We start from the raw sequence: 22,170 nt of genomic DNA, 5'->3' as shown, positions 1-22,170 counted from the left end.
AAAATGCATGTGATTAGCAATTTGACAAACCAACTTTATTCATTTGCTTCCTTTTGGATTTTTTTTAAAACTTCTCAGCACTCTGCCCAGACGGCAGTTTTTCTTTTCATTTTGTTATTACATCAAAGGTAAGTAAAAACAAAACCTTAAAATAAAACCTTGCCTTTATCAGAAGAAATAGACAAAAAAAAAAGAGGCCTAACTTCCAAATCAAAGCGCTGAAAGCTTGATTTAAGGTGCAACTCAACCAGGCCATTACGAACACATCAATATGATGCAAAGAAAAAAAGATAGCAGATCAGTGAGAAAAGAGGGGCACAAATCTCGCAGGCAGTCTTGTGTAAATTAAAATAGCGTTCTCACTGAGAACTATAATGAACACAGAGGTTTTTTCGACAGACAAAACTTTGACAGATGCAGTAATAATGCCTGCACTTCTCCGGTTGAAAGTCTTCTTATTTTTCTCGTTTGTCCATCTCGTTGTTGAGTTGAGTTGAGTTGTTGAGAGATGACGTGAGTTTCTGGTTGTAAGGCTTGTAAAATATCAAGCTGAAACAATCTTTTTAGTTATAATAGTTAAGTTATCTCGCCATCTGTGTCTGCACCTGCTGCTAATCCTCACTTGAATACAGTAAATCTCAATCAGAGACAATGATAAACCGTTATTATACAGCATAGTGTACATTAGAGGATCAATTGACCCACCATAAAACTATTTACAGATGGGAAAGTCCATGTCATTAGAATGTGCAACTTCCTCTTTTGATTCTGATGTGATCTATTTCTTTTGAGAGAAGAGCACTGTGAGGCTAATGTTTTTTTATAACTGTGATCGCTCCAGAAAAGCACACGTGCATCTTGGATGTGTGCGCAAACATCTGGTGGACAGCAGCAAAGATGGGATTCATTCATCGTTTGCATAGGTTTTACTTGATCTGGCTGGTTTCCCTGTCAACAGAGGGTGGGCCCGGGCCATTGGATGCACTGTTACGCGTGGAGTTACCCTTCCAACCAAACAGAGCTTCCTGTTGGACAACGAGAGATTTTTGAGTTATATAGAGTCACACAGATAAGACAGAGAAGCAAGAGTGTTTTTTAGTTTTTTTTTCTATTTTGTTATTCAGTGAAACAGCAGCTGACCTGTACAGTCCCCAGAGAGAGTGTCCAGCCTCCAGGTGAGTCTGTCCCATGGGACCTCGGTGTAGCAGCTGTTAAGATGCCAGCGCTAGTGCCCTGAGCTGAGCCCTGGGCTGAGCCCTGAGCTGAGCCCTGGGCTGAGCCTTGAGGTGCAGCTGCTTCTGGAGCTGGTGTTAAAGCTGCCGGGGTTTGTGAGAATGACGGGGGAACAGTCGGCAAATTCTGAGCTGGTGCTGTGAGAGTTTCCTCCTCGATGGGCGTCTCTTGTGAGCCGCCCAGAACAGAAGAAGAGTTTGAAAGTGGTGGAACCGACCCAGACATGCTACTTAGCGCTGGGCTGCACTCCCCTGAGGTGCAAGGGGGTGTGTGATTGTGAGCATTTTTCTTCCTGCGGAGCGTGTCGATCCAGCTGGAGCTGTGTCTGGAGGCGAAGCTGGCCAGGGCCAAAGAGGACAGCCTCATGTTTTTCCCTGAAGTGATCAGCTCTCCAAAACCCTCCTGGTGAGCGAAGGCGTAGCCTGACCTCCGGGAGCCACCGCGGGCACCAAGACGGCCCTCTGACACACTGCCTACACCACGCCAGACACCTCCGGCACTGCGACCTGCCAGCTTCCGTCTCTTTTGTCGCACCAACTGAGTGTAACGCACCTAAAGACAGATCAGAGGAGAGAAAATGGACATTATTCTTTAGGCTGTATTGACATTTAATTATCAAACACAATCTTTATTTTTTTTAAAAATGACTCATCTACTTATTAGCTACTCATATGTGCACTCCAAATTAGTCAGTCACCATCTGATGCTCCATCTCATCGGAACTTAAACATTTTCACACTTTACAGAAACTACATGCACATTAGAAAAGGAACTTCCTCACATCAATTACTGAAAGCAACTGGGGTCATTAGGGTACACTGATTAAGTCAACATTTGTAGGGCATTTAAAGTACACAAAGCCTGTGACGGTAAGCATGAACTCTTCAGCACACACACACTAATACGAAGAGTTTTTACACATACAGTTAATCATTGGCTTCAGCCCGTTTCAAACTGACACACAAGGCAGACACTAACACATGTTGCAATGAAGACCACGGACACATCGGCATTACAAACTCTGTGTATTCTCACCGTGTCTGAGAGCTGAGGCTTGAGGTCCAGCTTGAGGAAGCGGAATGCCAAAACTGGAACTATACATATTGCTGTTGCCAGCGCAATAGTTAACCACACGACTGGCTGCAATAATGTGTTCTGGGCACTACCTGTACTCACAAACATTTACAGACACAAACATAAGAACATGTTTTTGAAATATGTAGTATCTTTTACAATGTCACTGGTGAAGTAAAATGATTTATTTATTATTATTATTATTAATTTATTATTATTTAATGTCAAACTTGGATGATACAGATTCTTTGAGAAAAATTCAACTTTAATAGCCACACTTGACACACACGTAAGAGATTTGTTAAGATAAAACAAAGTTTAAGTTTGTGTTATAATGAAAAAACAGGGGACCAACCTACAAAGTGGAACTGATTGGGAAAGATCCTGAAAAGGGTCTGGCTGTGCAGGGCCAACATGATGGTGAAATATGTGCCCAGGGAGCCCCACACAAACACATGGTTGATAACTGTCCAAAAGCCAGTATCGAGAGCGATCTGTAAAACCAAACAGACACGTAAAAACACAGCAGAGGTGCACGCTTAATGCAAAACGGAGGAGCAAACAACAGTCGAAAGCAGCAAACTGCGGCTGTTAGTTGAGCCGACGCTGCCTGCATTCTCTCACCTGCACGCTGACCACTATAACCAGGGCTGTCGCCGTGGTGACCGCAAAGGTTTGGTAGTCAGCGAGGGGCACTCCATTGCTCTGAGTGGCATTGGACAGCACGGCGTATGGGACAAAAAATAGCACCACTGACGTGTAGATACCCTGAGCGATGCAGATGAAGAACTCTCTCTTGTTGAAAAGGAGGTTGAGCTGCCCAGGCTCGTACAGCTTGGGATACTCCAAGCTTCTCTGATCTGGAACATCCTGAAATGAGAGGGGAAGTGTGAGACACAGTTCGCTAAAATAAGACTGTAGACATATGGCTTAGTGGTTTGAGAAAAATGCACACATAAGCATACTAACTAAAACCAGATGGAAGCCTTTTTTCACACAGCCTTACTATCATGTGGGGAACCAGCAAAAAAGAATGAGTAGATAATGCAACATTTTTGAAAAATCAAAGATAAAAGTCTATCAATAGAACTTGACTGCTTCACTTGAGGCCCAGTGTGTTGGGGTACATAAGGAAGTGAACTAATAAATAACTTGCTTCAATCTCTGTGATCCATGAACATCTGTACTAAAAAGAATACACTCTGTAGAGTGCGAGCTCAATTTAAGGAAATAAATTGAAAAGACCTGGTCAAATATCCCCATGGCCAGCACAGGGAGGGAGGTATACAAAATGTTGTAGAGTGTGATGAAGTACTGATCGTACACCGTCTACAAGAAGAAGACAACAGACAAACACACACACACAGACAGTCAAAATCACGATCACTATCCCCAAACTACTTATTCTTGATGTTTCCCTCTGACCTGCGCAGAGAAGCCACAGAAAAAGCCAAACCAGAAGTGCACCATGGTGAAGGCAAAGTTCTTGTAGAAGAAGTAGCAGAGAAACCGGCACATGCGAAGGTAGGACCAGCGGCCGTGGACCAGCAGAAGACGCTGGAGGAAACGGAACTGAGCAAAGGAGTAGTCGCTGGCCAGCACGGCCTGGATCCCCTCCTGACCAGAGATACCGACGCCGATATGAGCACCTGTAGAGGAGAGAAGAGAGTATGTCCAATGGATACAGTTAGGAAAAATTCACTTTTATTTTTCGGCCTCTTTCTAATGTTTACTGATAAGATGAAAAGCTAAAACTGTATCATGATTGATGAGCCACCCTTCTTGATATATTTATGTGCTGTAATTCTGTCTTCTTTAATAAATGTATAAATTTCATTCCACAATTTAAGAAAGCTAAAAATGACTTAAGACATCCGATACCGCACAAAGCCGGAGACCGTCAAGGAAGTCTTACACTGTTTAGTTAGTCTAGTTAACAGTAATCAGCATCAATAAAGCTATTAACCTCAATTTCAGCTGTAGTATGTGTGTAAGCCTTGTCATAAACAAAGACATATACAGTAGTCTATAAATATTTGGACGCAATTTTTGTATTTTGCTTCTGCACAACACCTCAGGACTTTCAAATTTAATTAGAAGGATTTACCAAAACATGTTAAATCAGCTGTTGAAGAATTGCAACCAGTTTTCACAGAAACTAAAAAGTAACTAAACAAACAGAACTCTAAATTAACAGGACACCTTTTTTAATACTAGTGTTAAACTCCTTTGCAGTCGGTAGAAGTCTGGGACCCGTGAACATAAAATGACGAGTTTACACTTTTTTTATTTGCATATTCTTTTTTCTTATTTTCTTATTTGCATAATCTGGCTTTACTCAAGTCGTGGGTGTTACCAGTACTTTGCATGTTAAGGTAATCGTCTGTATCTACATCCACAAAGACAATAATCTCTGAACTATTGCTCTGAGACTTTTTATTCCCTTTACACAGTCCTGCTTTCCCTGTGATGAACTTTCCAACACCTTCCTTCTTATCAAGAATGTACCAGTTTGTTGCTGTAGCCTGAAGTTCCTTTTATCTCAATGATAATTCTGTCTGGTTTCCTGAGCCATTTACAGTTCTTTAGATAAGTCTTAAATAAAGTATTTAGATAAGTTAAGAGTTCTCATGAACAGCTATTGAGTAAAATTTCAAAACTTAGAATCAACTCAAGATTTTTTGTTTCTCTGATAGGAATGGATACACATGACCATGACTCTGATTTCAACTCTATTACAGTATTATACAGAAGCAAAATGAGTTCAAATACTTATGGATCTGATTGTGTAATTGATGACTCAAGAAGAAAAAAGAAAAGAAAAAACAAATGCAAAAATTTGAGACTTTGGCAACATAAATCACAGGATGTGAACCAACCCCACCCATCACAGCTGCACCGATTGCATTCTTCTCGGTACTTGCTTAACGTCGTTTCAAGAAACATGCAGGTAAACATGTTTATATGATGTAAAGCCACAGACAAACACAAAAGGTGATGCAACACTTACAAAACAGAGCGTTACAATGGGAAAGTTGACCCTTGAGACCTTTTTTCCTCCCCTTTGTTTTTTATTAAATTAACATTATTATGTGGACATCGTCCTCAACATTGACTGACGCTGTTATTCATCACCTCTCAATTCCTGGTGACATCATCAGGAATATACACAGACAGAAATACCTAAATCCAAACTCAAAAGCGCTAAAAATCAAAGTACTTAAGAGTTTACACTGAGATAAAAATCAAAGTTGTGTGGATTTCTGTGACGAGCCCAACATGCAGATCAGAAGGGTCTAAAAGGACACTGACCACACTAAAGACACTGGAAACCAGTTCTTATCCTTATGAGGACATTGCGACCAGTGCAACACACATTTCCACACAGCCTCCGTCACAACTTGTAACATAACTTGTAGGTAAACCATTTCTTCAACCACTACTTCTGCAGAGAATTTCCATTGCTTAAAGGTCGACGCGACGCCCACATGACTGAACCTGACTTCTCTCTTTCCTTTTTGTTTAAACACGAACCCAGTTTCACTGCTTAACCTCCTCTCTGTCGCCCTTCATGCATCGACCCTTCCCGCAACAACTCACTTTTGATCATGCTAACATCGTTGGCGCCGTCTCCTATGGCCAGTGTGACAGCCTTCTTGTGTTTCTTGATGAGTTCCACCACCTGAGCTTTTTGCAGCGGGGTCACTCTGCAGCAGATCACTGCTTTGCACGCGCATGCTGTCGACACAAACTCTACCTCCATGTCCGCCTCCAGTGCGTGGGCCTAGGAGGGGGTATGGAAGGGAGATGTAAAAAGTTACAACTGCATCTTTAAAGGAAAAGCTCTAAACAGAGGAATGTTTTGTTGATGAAAATGTCTTACGTGACAGCTTGATTTTTCATGGTGCCTTCTAGTTTTATGCATGGATTTGTGTGTAGCATGTGAGTGTCAGGGCATGCTGTTCATACCAGACTGTGACCATTGATCACGAGGGCGAACTCTCCAGAGATGTTGTCCATCAAATTAGTGGGAGGTACAGGAAGAGGAGAGCACTGCAGCGGTTTCCCTCCTCCTGCTACAGTAGCATCTCCTCCTTGTCCTTCTCTGAGCCCGTTACTCATGAAATTTGCCTCTGCCCATCCCTCCATCCCTTCCTCTTTCCCACCATCTCTGGCTCGTGACAGTTCAACCATCCTCTTCCTCGCTCTCCTGGAAAGAGATAACACACTCCACGTTAACTGGACTCTTCTGTACCACAAACCAAAAAAATAAATAAATAATGCAGAGATTAAATTTGGACAGGTGCATGTCACCACTGTGTTGCATCAGACCAATTATTCCCTTCCCTAAAAAAGGAAGAAAAAAATCTAATCTATTGCCGACCCTCTTCCAGCTTTTTTAAAACATGTTCATGGCATCAAATACTGAAGCCCAGTGTGTACATAAAGTTTTAAAGCCTTTTCAAGCTCATTTCGTTATGTCTCAAACTCGATTCTGACTAGATTCAGTTCAACTTTGTTTTCCTCGTCAGTCTGGACAATAGACAACATTATTATTAAAATTTCTCACAAGCACTGAAAGCACATTTGGCAGCAATGACAGACTCTGGTCATCTTTGGAATGATCCCACAAGCTTGGAATGCATTTTCTTGGGGAGTTCAATGCATAGTCATGTTCAGGTCTCTACTGGATTCAGGTCCAGACTCTGGTTGGGTCCCTCCAGGACTTTCACAAAATCTTCCTGAGGACTTTCCTTCTCAGCCATATACTTAGAAATCTAAGAAGTCTGATGTCCTAGCTTCCCTGGAGAAGGATTCAATCAAGATTGCTCTATGTTTTCCTGTGTCGGTCCTCCCTCTGTCTTGACTAGTCTCCAGTCTCTGTCCCACAGATACATTCCCACAGAATGTTGTCAGAACATCTGCCCATTGCCCTTTATCCCCAATTACTCAGTTTGACTGGGGAACGTTGTCTCGGAAGTCTGTTGGTTATCCTCAGTTTTAGTATAATGGAGGCTGCTGCGCTTTCAAACACTTTAAAAGATGCAGAAATATTCTTGTGTCCTTCCCAAGATCCATGCGCTCACACAACCATGTCTTTAAAGTCTGTTGACAGTTCTCTTGACCTCATCTGTGAGACCTTAAGATGCACTCAAGTTCTGGAAGCATTTCAAGTACCGCTGATAGAAAGATTAATCAGAGCGCACTTGCAAGTGACATAACGAAAATCTGAATTTGAAGAAGATATTTCAGTATTTTGTCTTTAATTACTGAATCCACATCAAGACTAAAACAAAGCAAATTGTGGAAATCTTTCAGTCAGCACTGAGTATTTTAGGATTTCTCAGTTTCAACATTTGATGTGTGACTCATCCAATTTAACAAAATGCGGGCCATCATTTGTAATTCAAATGATGTTTCAACTTTTTTTTGGCTATGTCACTAAATGAGTGGTGAAAAGACAAAAAGACAAGATTGTAACCCTAGTATAAAAAAATGCAACACAAACTGATTTTGCTCCAAATTTGTCGACCTTATGAAGAATCGTTTAAACTATAGCACCTGATGAACTGACTTTATAAACAGAAACTTGGTGGTAGCTTTATGGTTTTAATTTGAAGACTTGGCTTGAGCGGCTAAGTAACAACACAAGGAAAACACTGGCCATTGTTCAGTGACTCTAACTCAGTGGTTGAAAGACTGCTACACCCTCTCACTTTGATCACGCATGCACTTCTTAGTTTACTTCGATGCGACCCTTGTCTCGTGACACATGAGGTCCCACTTTGAAATCTACAGCCAGAGACTGGAAGAACCATCCAAACAAACAGACTGACCTGAGTTCTTGTCGTACGCTCTGGACCGTGTGTCCACTGATGATGAACACCTCGGTCATATCGTCTGTCAGCATCTTACACGAGTAACCGATGTTGACAGCAGTCTCTGTGTGAAAGAAAGGGAGGGGATGAGCACGTACTGGACATGTTTCTGCTATGCAAAAATTGGTTTTAGTAAGGGACTTTAATCTAATCTAATGCTCAGTTTTGGCAACTTCTTAGTTCTCTCCTTCGTTCTGACTGTAAATTGTTATAGTGGCTCTGTTACTTCTGCTACGTGGGTCCAAATCACATACATTTAGTTTTGAAACATTCTGTTCATGCTGAATGATATTTTTGTCTTAAGAATTTCCCTTTTTTCGGCTGAGTACAACAGAGTGGGCTTGGGGGAGGTTTGTCTGTAGTACTGGAGCGCAACTGCTGCAAGATACAGATGAATGGTTGAGAACGTTTCAGTATAGTCAACAAACAGCTCATAACCACGATGTGGTTCGTCATTTGCCTGAATTTTTGCAGTCTTTGGCTCTTTTTAAAAGAGGCAAACTAAGTTCTGAAAACTGCTGTGAACGTATTTGCATCTCACCCTGTTTGTCTCCAGTAAGAACCCAAATCTTAATGTTGGCCAGGGAGAGCACCGCGATCGTCTCTGGGACTCCTTCCTGCAGCTTGTCTTCTATAGCTGTGGCACCTAGTAGCTAACACACAAGCAGGAACATTCATCCTAACTACAATTTTAAGAGGCAATCAAAAGTCAAAAACTTCAGTGAATCTCTGACAAAGTGTTCAGATACGGCCTGCTACCACCAGGTTCCTCTTTTCAAACCGCCACTTTAAATGTGTCTTGTAGGATAATGCACACTTTATGTGAGAAATAAACAGGTCAAAGAAAGAACATGAAAGTCAGATTAAATGACTAACCATCATATCTTGTTCTATCTTGTCATAAGCTGCTGCCAGCCTGTCCTCTCTGCAGTCAGTGGCCTTGTCGGCAAAGCGGTGGCTCTCAGACCAGGCCTCCCATTCGTCCTCCGTAAGGTCCCTGTAGGCCAGGGCGAGTGTCCGCAACCCATCTGCTGCATACTCCTACAACCAAAAACAGTCTTACAAACATGTACAAACACAAAGATATCCGGTACCTTTAGTCTGGTGTGAAGACATATAAGATGTATGTTTAAGCAGCCCTAAACACTGATATTTAACTAACACTAATATTGAAAAAGTGTTTGTGTCTGACTCGTTTCATGACGATAGTTATTTTCTGATGGGGGGGTAAGTAGATTAAGAAAAATGCTGTTAAAAGCTCATTTTTGAGGAGACACTAGGTGGCAGTGGCGCTCCATCCCATGGTTTTAGGTGGTCATTTGTTTACTTACATTAAGGTGGTCCGAGGTGATACTCATCAGTTCCTGGTTACAGGGGTGGAGTCTTTCCAGCAGCACAGTGTCGGCTCCTTTACAGTACAGACGAATCCTGCCCTCTGGGTTACGTACTGAAAGTGAATGACATATAAAAATGAAATATAAAAATAATTCCAAGGGATCCAAACAACTCTTTCATCACCCTCAAACACCCACAATAATCCTTCTTAGCTGGCTCAACAAATGCCATTCCTTCAAGCAATGTATCATCCAGACTGTTTGTGAGAGCCTCATGTGATGCTGATGTTAGGCAGAGCCTGCAGCCGCACCACAGATGCAGCTCAGGCAAAGCTTTCTACCTTTCACTTTTTCAACCATCAAAAAAAGATGAATTACAGGAAATAAGTCAGTTTGTTTGACTCTTACAGTGAGAACAGGCAGATAGTGATTGTTTCTTCTGGTGTTTCTGCTGTTTTTACTCTGGTATTGGCCCCTTAAAATGATTCACATCATCTTGGATCCTGAGACTTAATCTTCTAATGCGATTAATTATTAGGGTCAATGCCAATTTAAATACAACTCATGGGTTCACCTGAATGTTGCATCATTAAGGCGCAGATGCCCTGGACCGGAAATAGTCCTTTCAACTCTTACTCTTCATACTTTTTACTGAGTTTTACCCACATTTTTTGTCTCTCTCCACTATCTCTATCAAATACAGATAGAAAATGCTCCAAAAATAATCTGAATACAACAAAACCAAAGCATTAATTTAATCTGAATATTTACTTCTTTTTTTTTTTTTACTATCTTCAGTAAAAACAGAAATGTCAACAATGGCTAAGTGAAGTTGTCTTACTGCAAAGAAAATTAGAGATATGATGGAAAGATTGACATATGCCCTGAGTACATACATTTTAAATTTACACCAATAACTTTCAGGTTACAAAAAGGTGATGACGCCTCCTCACCTATGACGGACATCCTCTTGCGTATGTTGTTGAAGTCCAGTATGGCGAGCAGTGAGTAGGTGGCAGTTTGGCCCATCTCAGTGGTGGTGATGGTCCCTGGTGTTCGGGAGCGAAACACAAAGCCAAAATTTCGAGCTGCTGTCACGAGTGCGCCCTCATCCGGAGACTGAGCCTTATAAACCAGCTCTCCTAGGCAGACAGATAACACAATAATAAGACGATAAGTAATGGACAGACGTTGTGTTGGTGTTATTGTTTGCTGGATGATTCTGCTGTTCCCCTCCTCCAGCTCACCTTCGCTCTTCTCCTCACTCATAACCGTGTGACAGAGGGAGAGCAGGCGGAAAAACTCATGAGTGTGGGAGTCCCCGACTTTCACTGATACCAGCAGCTTGTCGTCATAGAAACAGAAGTCAGGGTCTGCCAAATGGTTGAAGGGAGTGAAGTCCAGCCTCTGAAGATAAACAGGGGAGAAAGGGACTATGATAATACTGATGACAATACACCATAAACTAAAACTGTGTATGAATGGAGGTCATGGGCTATTCGTTAAGATAATAAATCACCTACCTTTGGCTGTGCTCCGAGTGGATCTGTTACTTCACCTGCCAGTAACACAAGCGTCAGATATAAGACTTGAAATGACTTTTTGTAAATGTGTGCGTGTCTTTGCTTGTGTTTCCACACACCATAGGTTTGTCCATTGATGGAGCACTTGTTGAAGCTCATGATGTTCTGAGTGAGAGTTCCAGTCTTGTCACTGAAGATGTATTCAACCTAAATACAAAGTATAAAGTTACACACACAAAAATAATTGTTTGAAAAGAACACTTTGGTTTTAAAGACACTCTAATGTAAAATACTACCACTATCTACATTCTGACAAATGATTTTTCATTGTCAAGACTCCTTTTAGTCTGCCGATGGATTTTATATGTGCAGTAAGAAACAAGTGACTCAATCATTCAGATAGAGTAGAATTTATTCTGAAGTGTCTGAGAACTGCCCTACCTGGCCTAGCTCCTCGTTCAGAGTGGTAGTCCTGGCCTCAGCTGCGGTGTTACACTGTGCGCAGAACATCTGTCTGTCCCAGTTAATGAAGTAGCTGTGACCCAACCTGATCACCTCCACACTGATGCACAAACAGATCAGGGAGAGCAGAGCAGTTAAAATTATGTGAGTCTGAAAAATACCAGTAAAGTGGCACAGCTGCGAAACCCCCACATGAAAACACAGGTAATAATATTCAGTTAGTGCTTTTCTTAGTCTATGTAAAACCCACGCACTTATCAAATGGTTTTAAATGGAAATCTAAAGGCCAGTGGAGTTAAGTTGCAGATACTGAAGCAGTGCATTCAGAATCCTTAAGTAAAGGAAGTTGTCATAAGGGCTTAATTTTAGTCTTATAAAGTCACCTTATACTTAGGTGACGTTCATGACATTACATTGCGAAATGAAAACTAAACCGAAATACAGAAACAGTCTGTGAATAACAGTGTACACCCCATGACTAAATAACTTGAAATAATCCTTTCCTATATGACATTATCAGTATCTCACATTGTTGTGGAGGATTTTTGGCCCACTTCGTTGAGATGTGCAGCATTTATTTATGCACAGCTCTTCTAAGACCCCAGTCACAGCATTTCAGCCATGTCTGAATTTTGACTTGACTGTTGCGACACCTCGATTCTTTTCTTTTTGAGTCATTCTGATCATTGTCCTTTTGTCTGACCAAATTTCAGCCTAGATTTAGCTGTGAGACAGATAGCCTCACATTTGACACCAGAATACTTTGGTACACAGAGGAGTTTCTGGTCAAATCAATGACTCCAAGTTGTCCAGGTCCCGTGACTGCAAAACAAGCCCAAATCATCAGTGCTCCACTACCATGTTTGACAGTTTATGAGGTGTTTGTGCTGATATGCCAACCCAAACATCTCCACTTTAGTGTCGTCTGTTCAAAGGTCATTGTTCCAGAGCTCTTGTGGTTTGTTCAGTTATAACTTTGCAAATCTAAGCCATGCTACCGTGTTGATTCTAGTGAGAAGCTTTCTCCTGCAACCCTTCTAAACAAGCCATACTTGTTCAGTCTTTTTCAAATTGCAATGTCATGAATTTGTACATTTAACATGCTCTATGAGGCCTGTGGAGTCTCAGATGTAGCTACATAGTTTTTATTGTAGAATGCTGGACTCCAGATTGTTTAAAAATGGCTTTTTAAATTACTTTTAAATTACTAAATTACAAGACCGTTGTTGATGTCTTTCCTCCTTGGCATTATGTCAACAAACACCTGAATTCTCCAGCCCAGGAAACTTTTCTGCTTTTAAAGAGGTGCTTACTTTTGCTGATGATCAATAAATCAAGTTAATTTGCTTAGCAGCACTTGGCTGCTACTTCCCCTCATAATTCATATGGAAGCAGTAAGTGTGGACTTACATTTTGACATGCTTCATGTTTTATAACAGTTTGGCATAATTTCTTTTTTCATACACACAAATTAACCTTTGTAATAAACTGCACTCCTCCCTACCTGACATAAAGAGAGATAGGCACCACTGTGTTGAGAATGATGACGTAGGACCAAAAGGAGAGGAAGGCTGAGAACATGAAGTTGTCCACAGGGGGATCCCAAGGCAGGTAGCTCTGAAATAAAGACCCCACCTCTCTCTCCCACACAGCATTACCCACAGCCAGGATCACACCCATACAAACCAGGAAGCCAAAGATCTGACAGAGAGGCACAGACAGAAACACAGGGTAAGCTAGGGAGGGGTATGCATATGTTCAAACGAACATGTTACAGTTGCATCTGTGGTCCGTAGCCCGAAGTAGAATAGAGTGCATTTCTAGAGCAGTTATATGAAACTACATTCAAGCAACTGAGATCATGTCCTGAAATAGTTCTGAGCCATGAAAGTGAGAGGTTTGAGGTGTCCTACCCAGAGGACTAGAGTGTTCATCAGTCGATCGATGCTCGTACGCTTAAACTTGGTGCGACCACTGTTCTGCATTAGCTTGGTATCTGGGCCTGGGACAGGAACAGAACAAGACTGGCTTGTTACACACATTACATACATTCACTGACATGGACATCCACAAACACACATACACACCTGCAAAGATGACCAAGCCGTAGCAAGCCTCGGTGTTGCGAAGGACACAGCCTCGGAGCAGCATGTTCTGGTTAGTCAGTGTGTATTTCTTGTCTTTCCAGTACAGAGTCCCGCAAAAACGATCCAGCTTGTTGTTGGGGGGCTCACACACCACCTCACCTTCACATAAAGACAAGTAACGTCAAATAAAACATACCTAAACATAAAAAAGAAGCTACTACAAAATAGCTAGCCAAATACAATTAGTCTGGTGCATTTATTTCCGTTTCAAAATGACCTAGAGTTGAATTAATCCACATACTGTTGTTACACACATTAACACACACTGTAGAGGAAGAAACACACGTCTTTTGTAACGCGATATGAGGTATAGTGTGAGTTGATTTGCTACAGTAATGCATTTTTCTGAGCAGGTGAGGATTGTGTGGGAGCGCTTTGCTGACTCAAAGCTCTTTCGCTGGTGGGTGGGTGATGATAGGTTGTCATTCAGTGGTGGCAGAACAGGACAGGAAGTGTGTGTGTGTGTGTAAATCTTTTGTGTGTATTTTCCATTATTCATGTGCAGTAGCGTGTGGGAAGAAAACATCTACATCATGCACTTAGGTGCGCTCTGAAAACCACCAAAAACCTTCCTATCGCTAGGTACCGAAACAAGAATCCGAGAGTTTGTCTCACCGTTGAATGAAGCCAAGTTGTTTGGATCACCAAGTTCGGCTGTCACTGAGACAGACTGACGCACCTTCATATTGGTCTCTCTGCAAGACGATACAACACACAGCAATTTACTTGTAGCGTCCTGTGCTTCTGCAGGTAGTGAGGAACAGTGAATAGACTTTCGGGGTGTAGTGTGTTTTCTGACCCGTCTAGCTCGGCTGTCTCAATGTAACACAGACCGTGAGGTTCACTGCTCGACAACAGGAGCAGGTCGGCCTGAAAACAGATAGCTGAGGTTAGCATCCACCGCATGGCACACGCAGCACAGCAGCAGAATTGATGAAAGCAATGACGACACAGTGATGATAGCTTGTGTCTTTTACCACAACAGACTAATCACATCTGGAGGCCAGTTAATGAGCAGTTTTAAAGCATCTTCCAATGAAGCACATCTTGTAATGAAATCCATCAAGAAATAAAGCTTTTAGCCTGCTGTTAAGTATTAAAAGCTATAATGATTTTAAAAAAAGATGTCTGGGCCCTGCTGGACTAATGGTCACTGAGTGTGTTTGTGCAGGTATTTTGATGCACATCGCACACTTACTGCCACAAACTGATTGTTTTCCAGTTTAATGATATCACCCACTCGAACATTCATCCACTTTTCGTTCTGCAGCCTGCAACAGCAATTCATAACAACAGATGGTGTGAAACTGTGGCTTGAGAAGCTTTGAAAATAAGAAAACGTAAATTCTGACTCAGAGGAGATCTGAGAAGGAACAACACATGTACGTTCACACTTGTAGCGACTTACGAGCCTCGGATGAGGACCTGAGACTGACGGTTGTTCACCTGGTTGTCGCTCTTGTGGCGAAACTGCAGTGGATAAAGATATGGACTGTTATTTTACATGGGCAAGGTGATTGTGCAGAGCACTTAAAGAGGTGACTGGTAGAAATAATGAGTCTTGCGTCTGTGAGTGTTATTCATAAAATCATGGCTCACATAGTCATCTGTGGCATCCTTTACTGCAGTGATGCTCAGCACCAGAGCCAAAGGCACAATGGTAGTGAACCAAGAGAGGGAAGAGATCTGAGGTATCAGCTGAAACACAGACAGACAAGATGTTAATTAGCAGATTACTCTGAATGAGGAGATAATGGGCTGGGTAGGTTCATAAGGAATCTGCCCCGCTGGCACTTGACATCAGTTATATGTCAAAAAGATGCTGAACTCTATGGCATTGGACAGCCATTGAATTTTGGTTGGTAAAGAAAATTATGTTAAAACCAAACGAAACGTCGACATCCACTTCCAGCATTAGATATATGCATACACTATACAAAAAAAAGACAGCCTAAAGCCTTAAACATCCATTCTTATTGATGACCAGCATAGGGAAACTCCTGTGGTTAAAAACAAGGAGTCAGTAGAAGAATTACTCGACCTAATTGTTCTTTTCACTTTTTATTGCCAGGAGTGGGATGTCCACTTGTGAACTATAGTCTGATTATGGGTAAAATAGATGTTACAGAAGATTAAGGATTAAAGTAGGGTTACATTGCAATTGACAAATCACCACCCAATGAGAGCTGAGATTTCTGTGGCTCAAAAGCAGCCGCCCACTGATCACAAGTCAAAAACTCTGGTGAAGATGTGAATCAAAACAGGATGGGTAACGTCAGATGCTACATCCCTCCGTTTCATTCCGCCAGTGCGCAGGCACTCAGTTTGACATTTAGAAGAAATTACAGTCAGGTCACCATCTTGGTATTCTACATAGCAATAGTGTCGACATCAAGTGTTTCATTACTTCACAACTAAACGTAAAACACACCCAAATACCACGGTGCTATCACTGATAACCACAAATGTTGGTGAAACTTCATCTTAATTCTTCTAATAGCTGTTGAGACATTTCAGTCTGAAGCAAAGTGCCACAGTCAAAGTTAGAAATTCGAAAGTGTGGCACTTTTGAACAGGAAGTATCAACGTCATACTCGCATACCTGCTATTTCAGATTTGAATTGTGCTGATATTTAGTCACCGACCTCACAACCTACATTCGATCAAATGTCAATATCTAATGGGACTGGTCTACAGCTGGGTGAAGTTAACTGAGTCTATAAGCTGTATGCACATATGCTGGTACAAGACATCAGGGTACGGTGGCGGTAACTTTACAAATTTTGATTTTTGAAAAATGAAACAATGTTTCTAGTTCAACTTCCAAGTAACTTTATGATTTCAGGCTTTGGAAGGAGTGTCATACACTATTTTCATATTCTACTGAGGAGTGTGTAGTATAACTTTTTAACACCCATGCTAGTGACTTTGTCAGCCTTAACTTCATAATCCTGACAGTGTACATCCACAGTGGATGCTTAGCAGATATAAGATAGTATTTACAACTTTCAACACATCTGTTTACCATTTATTTGCTGTTTAATAATATATAACAAAACGTGCAGCGGAGGTTAAGAGATTTGCAAAAACTTTGTTACAAATGAAAGCATGAGCCAAATTTCTATTCTAACTTGCTGGTGGCACAACAGGAAAACAGATAGCTACTTAATCCAATCATGTGAGGAGCATTATTTTAAAGTGCCTGCCATTTTCCAAACTCTATAGATGATGTTCCAGATAGTTCGGTAAAAGAAACCATCTGCCATGTTATGTTGAAAACATTGTCGGAAAGATCCCCACCCCATCTCCTCTCCTTACCTGTAATATGAGCAAAAAAAGAAAGTAGGTATTGGCTACTTCCTGGAACTGCTCAAACAGGTTTACAGGCAGAAAGGTGATGATGTTGTACTTTGATGTCATGATGCAGTTACTCTGGGTGAAGAGAAGAAAACGCAGAATTATGAAGCCTGACACTATTTTATTTGAAGTGTGGCAAACTTTTTGTATCCATATTTTTGCATATCTACAGGAGAAGACAACAGATACTCTTACAGCATACTGAAACTTTTCGTTGTATTCTCTGTCATTGGCTCTGACCTTTCTCTCCTCCTCTGCAGAAACACAAGGCACAAGATGGGTCAGTGAGGATGATTTGGCATTAAAACAAAAACACAGCTGTATCCATGTGTGGCAAATCCCCAAATGTCAGTTTGACTATGCGTGTGTGTATGTGCTAATTCTGATTTTACCAGATCTGGTCCAGAAATGAAACATGCAACCAAACACGTGTCTGGGTGCATCTGTGACTTATTAGAGGTACCTACTAACAAATACAGATTACAAATCAGTTGTAAATTTGAGAAGAGAAAAATTTCTTCCCCACACGCTAATCCTCTCGTCTACTGACCCTGCACTTTGTCCACCATCTGTTTTTTAGGTTTGCTTTCATGCTAATGCAAAGATGTTTGGGAGTTCCCCTCCACCTTCAATAACAAACCAGTCTCCTCTATCCGCGATGAGGCTGCTTTTTATATGAAATGACTGGCATGTTTTGCACAGGGCTGTAGACAGTCTATGCACATGCAAAGAAATACACAGAGCATTTCAGACACTGTCACTCTGAAACAGATAAAATCCTCAACAGACTTTTAGATGATGACTGAGGTAGCGAGGTGCCACAGGAAGGGACATCGCACAGCAGAAGCCATTCTCCGCAGTCAGACACTCATTCGTAAACAAAGACGCTGTGGTTTCCTGTTTCTGCAGCACTGTGAAGTCCTCTCACCATCTACAGCGCATAACCTAAATCTTTGTCCCTGCTACGCTCGGCTTCACCAAACAAACTCAGGCCATTTTAAAGAGATCCCATCAGGTTTCCGCTTTGTTGTTGGGCTATAACACAGATTTGTTGTGACAGATGAGCTCTGAAGACCAGCTGCACTGTTGTCACAGAGGATTTGGTCAATTTTTAGGAGACTTAAAGCAAGCCTAGCACTTTTGACTCATTATATTTATTAGTAAAAGAGACAGGAATGTCTACTTTGAAACTGATCATTATAGCCAGAAATAAGGGATTGTCACAGTGTGCAGTATAATGTTAAAAGGTTACATTGCTGAACGTTATAATACCAACAACAAACTCAATGGTTTCTGAAAAGGGGTTAAAACATTCTGGATCTAAATACTCACTTAAATATAACTGTCACAGCTGGGCAGGATGTGGCTTAGTAGGAGGATTTATTATGATAGGTTAGAAATAACACAAAGGGAAATAGTTTTTGGGGTTCAAAAGCCTGGTGTAAGATCTGCTGCACAACACAAGTTCATTTTGAGAGAGGAAATGTGAATAAAAGTGAAAAAATTACACCCCGTCTGAGTTGATGCCGTTTCTCTAAAACCCTGATTAGTATAAGATATCAAATTGCCTGTTGTTGCATGAGTGTTTTATGCTTCAAGCCCTTTTCACCCTCTGAATCGTCTCTGTCCACCTTCCATCTCTTTCTTTTGTTTCTTTGCTAAAAAGGTCATCATGTTGAGAGATCTGTCTGACATGCAGAGTCTAGGCTGCGAAGAGGGCCTGACGTCTGGGCCAGGAAAGCACTGAGGCTTCCAAGGCTCTGACGTCAGGACCAGGCCGTGTCTGTCCAAGCCGCTGACCAACTCTTTAGCAAACTGCTCAGTAAGTGTTAACACCTCTGACAACTTCAAGGACATCAGAAGCCCTGACGCAGGCTTCATGCTATACAGCCACTCTGTGCGAATCTATAAAGCTCCATCGTTGTAACACTTTCAGCTGCAGGTTTCCATAAAAGCTGAGATATATAGCAGTAATCAAATATTGATTTAAACTGAAATACTAATAAAGCATAACCACATTTAACACAATCCAAAAGCACTCATTTTGTTTTACTCTCCCTCCTGTCTCTTTAACACTCTTCCTCTCACGGCTGGACATGTGAGCGAATGAGCCACTGCTCTGAACCACCTCATATATCCAGAAGCAACACACACCCTCACAACTGAGACCAAAGTCATAACAGTAATGACCACAGCACCCAGTCAATCTGAGTTATGGGAAACGATAATGCCACTGCCATGGCTGATTCTAACTCAGAATCAGATCAGCCTCTGTGGAGAAGTGATCATTGCTCACTGTGGCTGATCTAATTAGAAGAGAAGAATCGTCTGCAGTCGTGCGCGTGCACACACCTAAGTATGCGCGCTCATAGTGATCTAATTTGTTGGAAAACAATGCCAATGACACAGTGGCTGACTAATGGAACAGAGGTCAATTGAAGGTGCACATCCAGTGTGATTTGTGATAGTTAAGCTAAGGAATAAGGATCCAGACAAAGTGTAGCAGTGGAGGCTGGCGCCTGAGTGATTGATCAGTGTCTCAGCGGCAGAGACAAGGACATTAGCCACCTAGTTACACAAAATTCTGATTCAGAGCAACTCTGTTTTGCTAACATGTGTGCCCCTTTCACTCAAGTTTAGACTGACTGTCAGCACTTAACATGCAAACATCTAAAACAGCAATTACTGTGAGTCAGATTCGACAGGTTAACTCCTATTATAGGGACATAAAACACGTTATCGAAATGCTGTTTGAAAGTGAAAAGGCTCAGATTTAGCAGTAAATAGAGAGTATGATGAAGAATGGCTGCTATTTCATTGTTATTAAATCTTGACAGCCGATAATGATGATCTGATCTAACACAGTGACTGCAAGCAAGCAGTGATTACAGAACCAACTGACAAAAAATGATATGTGGCTTCAAAGTAAATAAATAAATGCATTTAGTCTGTACTGCAGACATGTGAGATGAGGAGGTATGAGGTATGTAGTGCAGACACACAAAAATACACAATATGGAGTGATTAAGATGAGGAAGATGGAATGAAACTTGGACTCGGTTGGGATGGAGACAGGAGATGATGTTTATTTGAATACTGTACAAACGATGACTGTGAATAGTTAAAAATGCCGCAAATGATGAGTTTAACCGCACAGAAACTCATACCTGTCCGTCTCTTTTTCGATTTTCCTCCAAAGCCTTTCTTTTTCTTTCTGTGCAAGGGGAGAACGACTGGAAACCATTTCTCCGGGATGTCTTTCAATACTGTCATCTTTGGTTTCTTAACGTCACCTTTTTCAGTTTTCGTTGGATGTGCGCTGTTTCAGTGACCCACCGACACACCTCACCGTACCATCTCCGCAAGGACGAAGCGATGAAGCTGCCGTCCCAACTTCATTCAAGTTGGATTAATAAAACCATCCCATCCCTGCCCCTCTGCTCCCTTCTCTCTGCCCTCCCAAAATGCAGACACGTGCGCGCTTGGTACGTGACTTGCTCTGATTTCTCTCCTACCGTCTGCAGAACTGCTGAGGTCATTTTTTAAAGATAAAAAAGTGTCATTGAGCAACTTCGCGGTGAGTCTTTCCACAGTCACATTCTGTGACTGCTTCAGATTTATTATGTTGGTAGGTTTGTAGTTCCTCTACAACTGGCATGTCGCAAAACCTGTGATTCGATGTTGCACAAACGCAAATCAGCGCTGTGTCACGAAGTCTGCAGCATCAAAAATCAATTCAGGCTGTATCTAGTCTCATCCCCAACATAAACACTCTCCAATGTGGGCATTACGTAACCGCATTGGCAACGCTGACGTTGCCTTGGAAACCGCCTCTGCAGGGATCCCAAGTCGGAGCAACTCGCTGAATAAGGAAACTGAACGCCATCTTGGATCTTAAACCACTGACAGGCATGAGGCAAGACTCTGGAGTTAAGAACCAAAATGTCCCGTGCCGTGGCCCAGTTTCCTCCGCGTTTAATGCAAGAAGGCGCGCCGCAGTGGGCGGGGCCAGACAGGTGCCTGAGCACGTGCTGCTCGGCAAGCCTCGTGCACTCATCCAAACACAATTCTATATAGCTCTCCACAGGCTTAATACACACCCAAAATACAAAGTATGATATGGAAATTGACTTAAGGTGATGAACTATCAACCACCGTAACGCTTTTCCTCCAGAATAATTCACTATCTAATCAGTTGACATTTAAACATTATATACAGGAGTCAGAGCAGTATTCAGACATACTTGAGTGACAGTAAACAATAATCTGAGTATCTAACAAATACCAAGTCTACTGTCAAAAGTCATGTAAACTGCAGTAAAGATGTCTTATATTGTAATACATAATAGCAACTGATATCTGACAAATTCTGCCTCAACTTTTGTAAAATTACTAATAATGGCCCTCTTTTCAACTGAAAATATTATGTTTCCAACACCTAGAGCTCATGTAGTGTGATGCCCTCACTGAGATGTGACAGGACATTTCAGATAAACTTCACACCTGAGTAATGTTTTGCTCATTGTATTTACATTGTGAATAATAGATGAATGCAAGGCATTTGAAATATTATGATGCAAGTTATGGGCTGTTGTTTATAGTAGAATGCAAAGGTTTGGGCATCCTTACTCAAAGGTCACAACTCCAAATCTTTTATTGAGCCCTTGGCTCCTCAAATAAGCTCTAACCAAAGTCTCTTTTAAATAGTTGATCATCATAGGTAGGGGGGAAATCTGCATAAAAACAGCAGATTTCAGCACTTTTAGGTAGTTGGTATCAAAGTATTAAAGAGTAACAGTGGAAGACAAGTTGAGGTCTGGAAGACCAAACCTTTCTTGTAAGATTCCCCTCAAGAAAACTGCTCCTGCGCCCTCAGCACTGACACGTTTGCGAACAATTATTATCTAAACAAGCCCAAGACAGAGTTAAAGTAGAACCTTTTGGCCATAATGAGCAAAGATGATGAGTGATTAATGAAATGAGGGTGCACAATATCACAACAAGAACACCCCTCCTATGATTGAGAATGCCAGTGGATCAATTATACCGTCGAAAATAATAGTTACAAACATCACAATGTCTATTTTTTTTATGCCATTAACCTGACATTCCTTGACACTGATATTTCTATTTGATTTGTGAATTTATCTGTGTCTTTCTT

At 41.5% G+C, this 22,170-nt stretch overlaps 1 protein-coding gene across 2 annotated transcripts; it reads right to left on the bottom strand.

Annotated features, from left to right (window-relative positions):
• Positions 1-15: 15 nt before the first annotated feature.
• On the bottom strand, positions 16-20,443 carry atp8b2 (ATPase phospholipid transporting 8B2). 2 transcript variants are annotated; one of them, XM_072394255.1, is made up of 29 exons: positions 20,177-20,443; positions 17,205-17,263; positions 16,971-17,084; positions 15,252-15,350; positions 15,061-15,122; positions 14,851-14,923; positions 14,452-14,522; positions 14,268-14,347; positions 13,593-13,751; positions 13,419-13,507; positions 13,010-13,206; positions 11,485-11,605; positions 11,163-11,250; positions 11,044-11,078; positions 10,768-10,927; positions 10,474-10,662; positions 9,518-9,633; positions 9,063-9,227; positions 8,728-8,839; positions 8,145-8,250; positions 6,277-6,517; positions 5,908-6,091; positions 3,733-3,956; positions 3,553-3,636; positions 2,932-3,177; positions 2,663-2,801; positions 2,269-2,399; positions 1,141-1,785; positions 16-1,025 (listed from the first exon to the last, which is right to left on the bottom strand). In XM_072394255.1, the coding sequence occupies exons 1-29, from the start codon at positions 20,280-20,282 to the stop codon at positions 927-929; spliced, it is 4,194 nt and encodes a 1,397-aa protein (XP_072250356.1). In that variant the 5' UTR covers positions 20,283-20,443; the 3' UTR covers positions 16-926. The 2 variants fall into 2 exon arrangements, with proteins under 2 accessions (XP_072250356.1, XP_072250357.1); XM_072394256.1 differs by lacking the exons at positions 16-1,025; positions 1,141-1,785 and having other exon boundaries at positions 2,275-2,399; positions 2,667-2,801.
• Positions 20,444-22,170: the final 1,727 nt, after the last annotated feature.

This window comes from Leuresthes tenuis, unplaced genomic scaffold, assembly GCF_036924035.1.
Source record: "Leuresthes tenuis unplaced genomic scaffold, fLeuTen1.0.hap1 SCAF_10, whole genome shotgun sequence".
Lineage (NCBI taxonomy): Eukaryota > Metazoa > Chordata > Actinopteri > Atheriniformes > Atherinopsidae > Leuresthes > Leuresthes tenuis.
This window is presented reverse-complemented; position numbering and strand designations above follow the sequence as displayed.

Coding starts and splice junctions, on each gene's coding strand:
- atp8b2 (XM_072394255.1), bottom strand. CDS start 20,282: ATGACAGTATTGAAAGACATCCCGGAGAAATGGTTTCCAGTCGTTCTC. Junction 13,508..13,592: donor CGGCTTGGTCATCTTTGCAG/GTGTGTATGTGT, acceptor TTCCTGTCCCAG/GCCCAGATACCAAGCTAATG. Junction 1,786..2,268: donor AGCCTCAGCTCTCAGACACG/GTGAGAATACAC, acceptor ATCTGTCTTTAG/GTGCGTTACACTCAGTTGGT.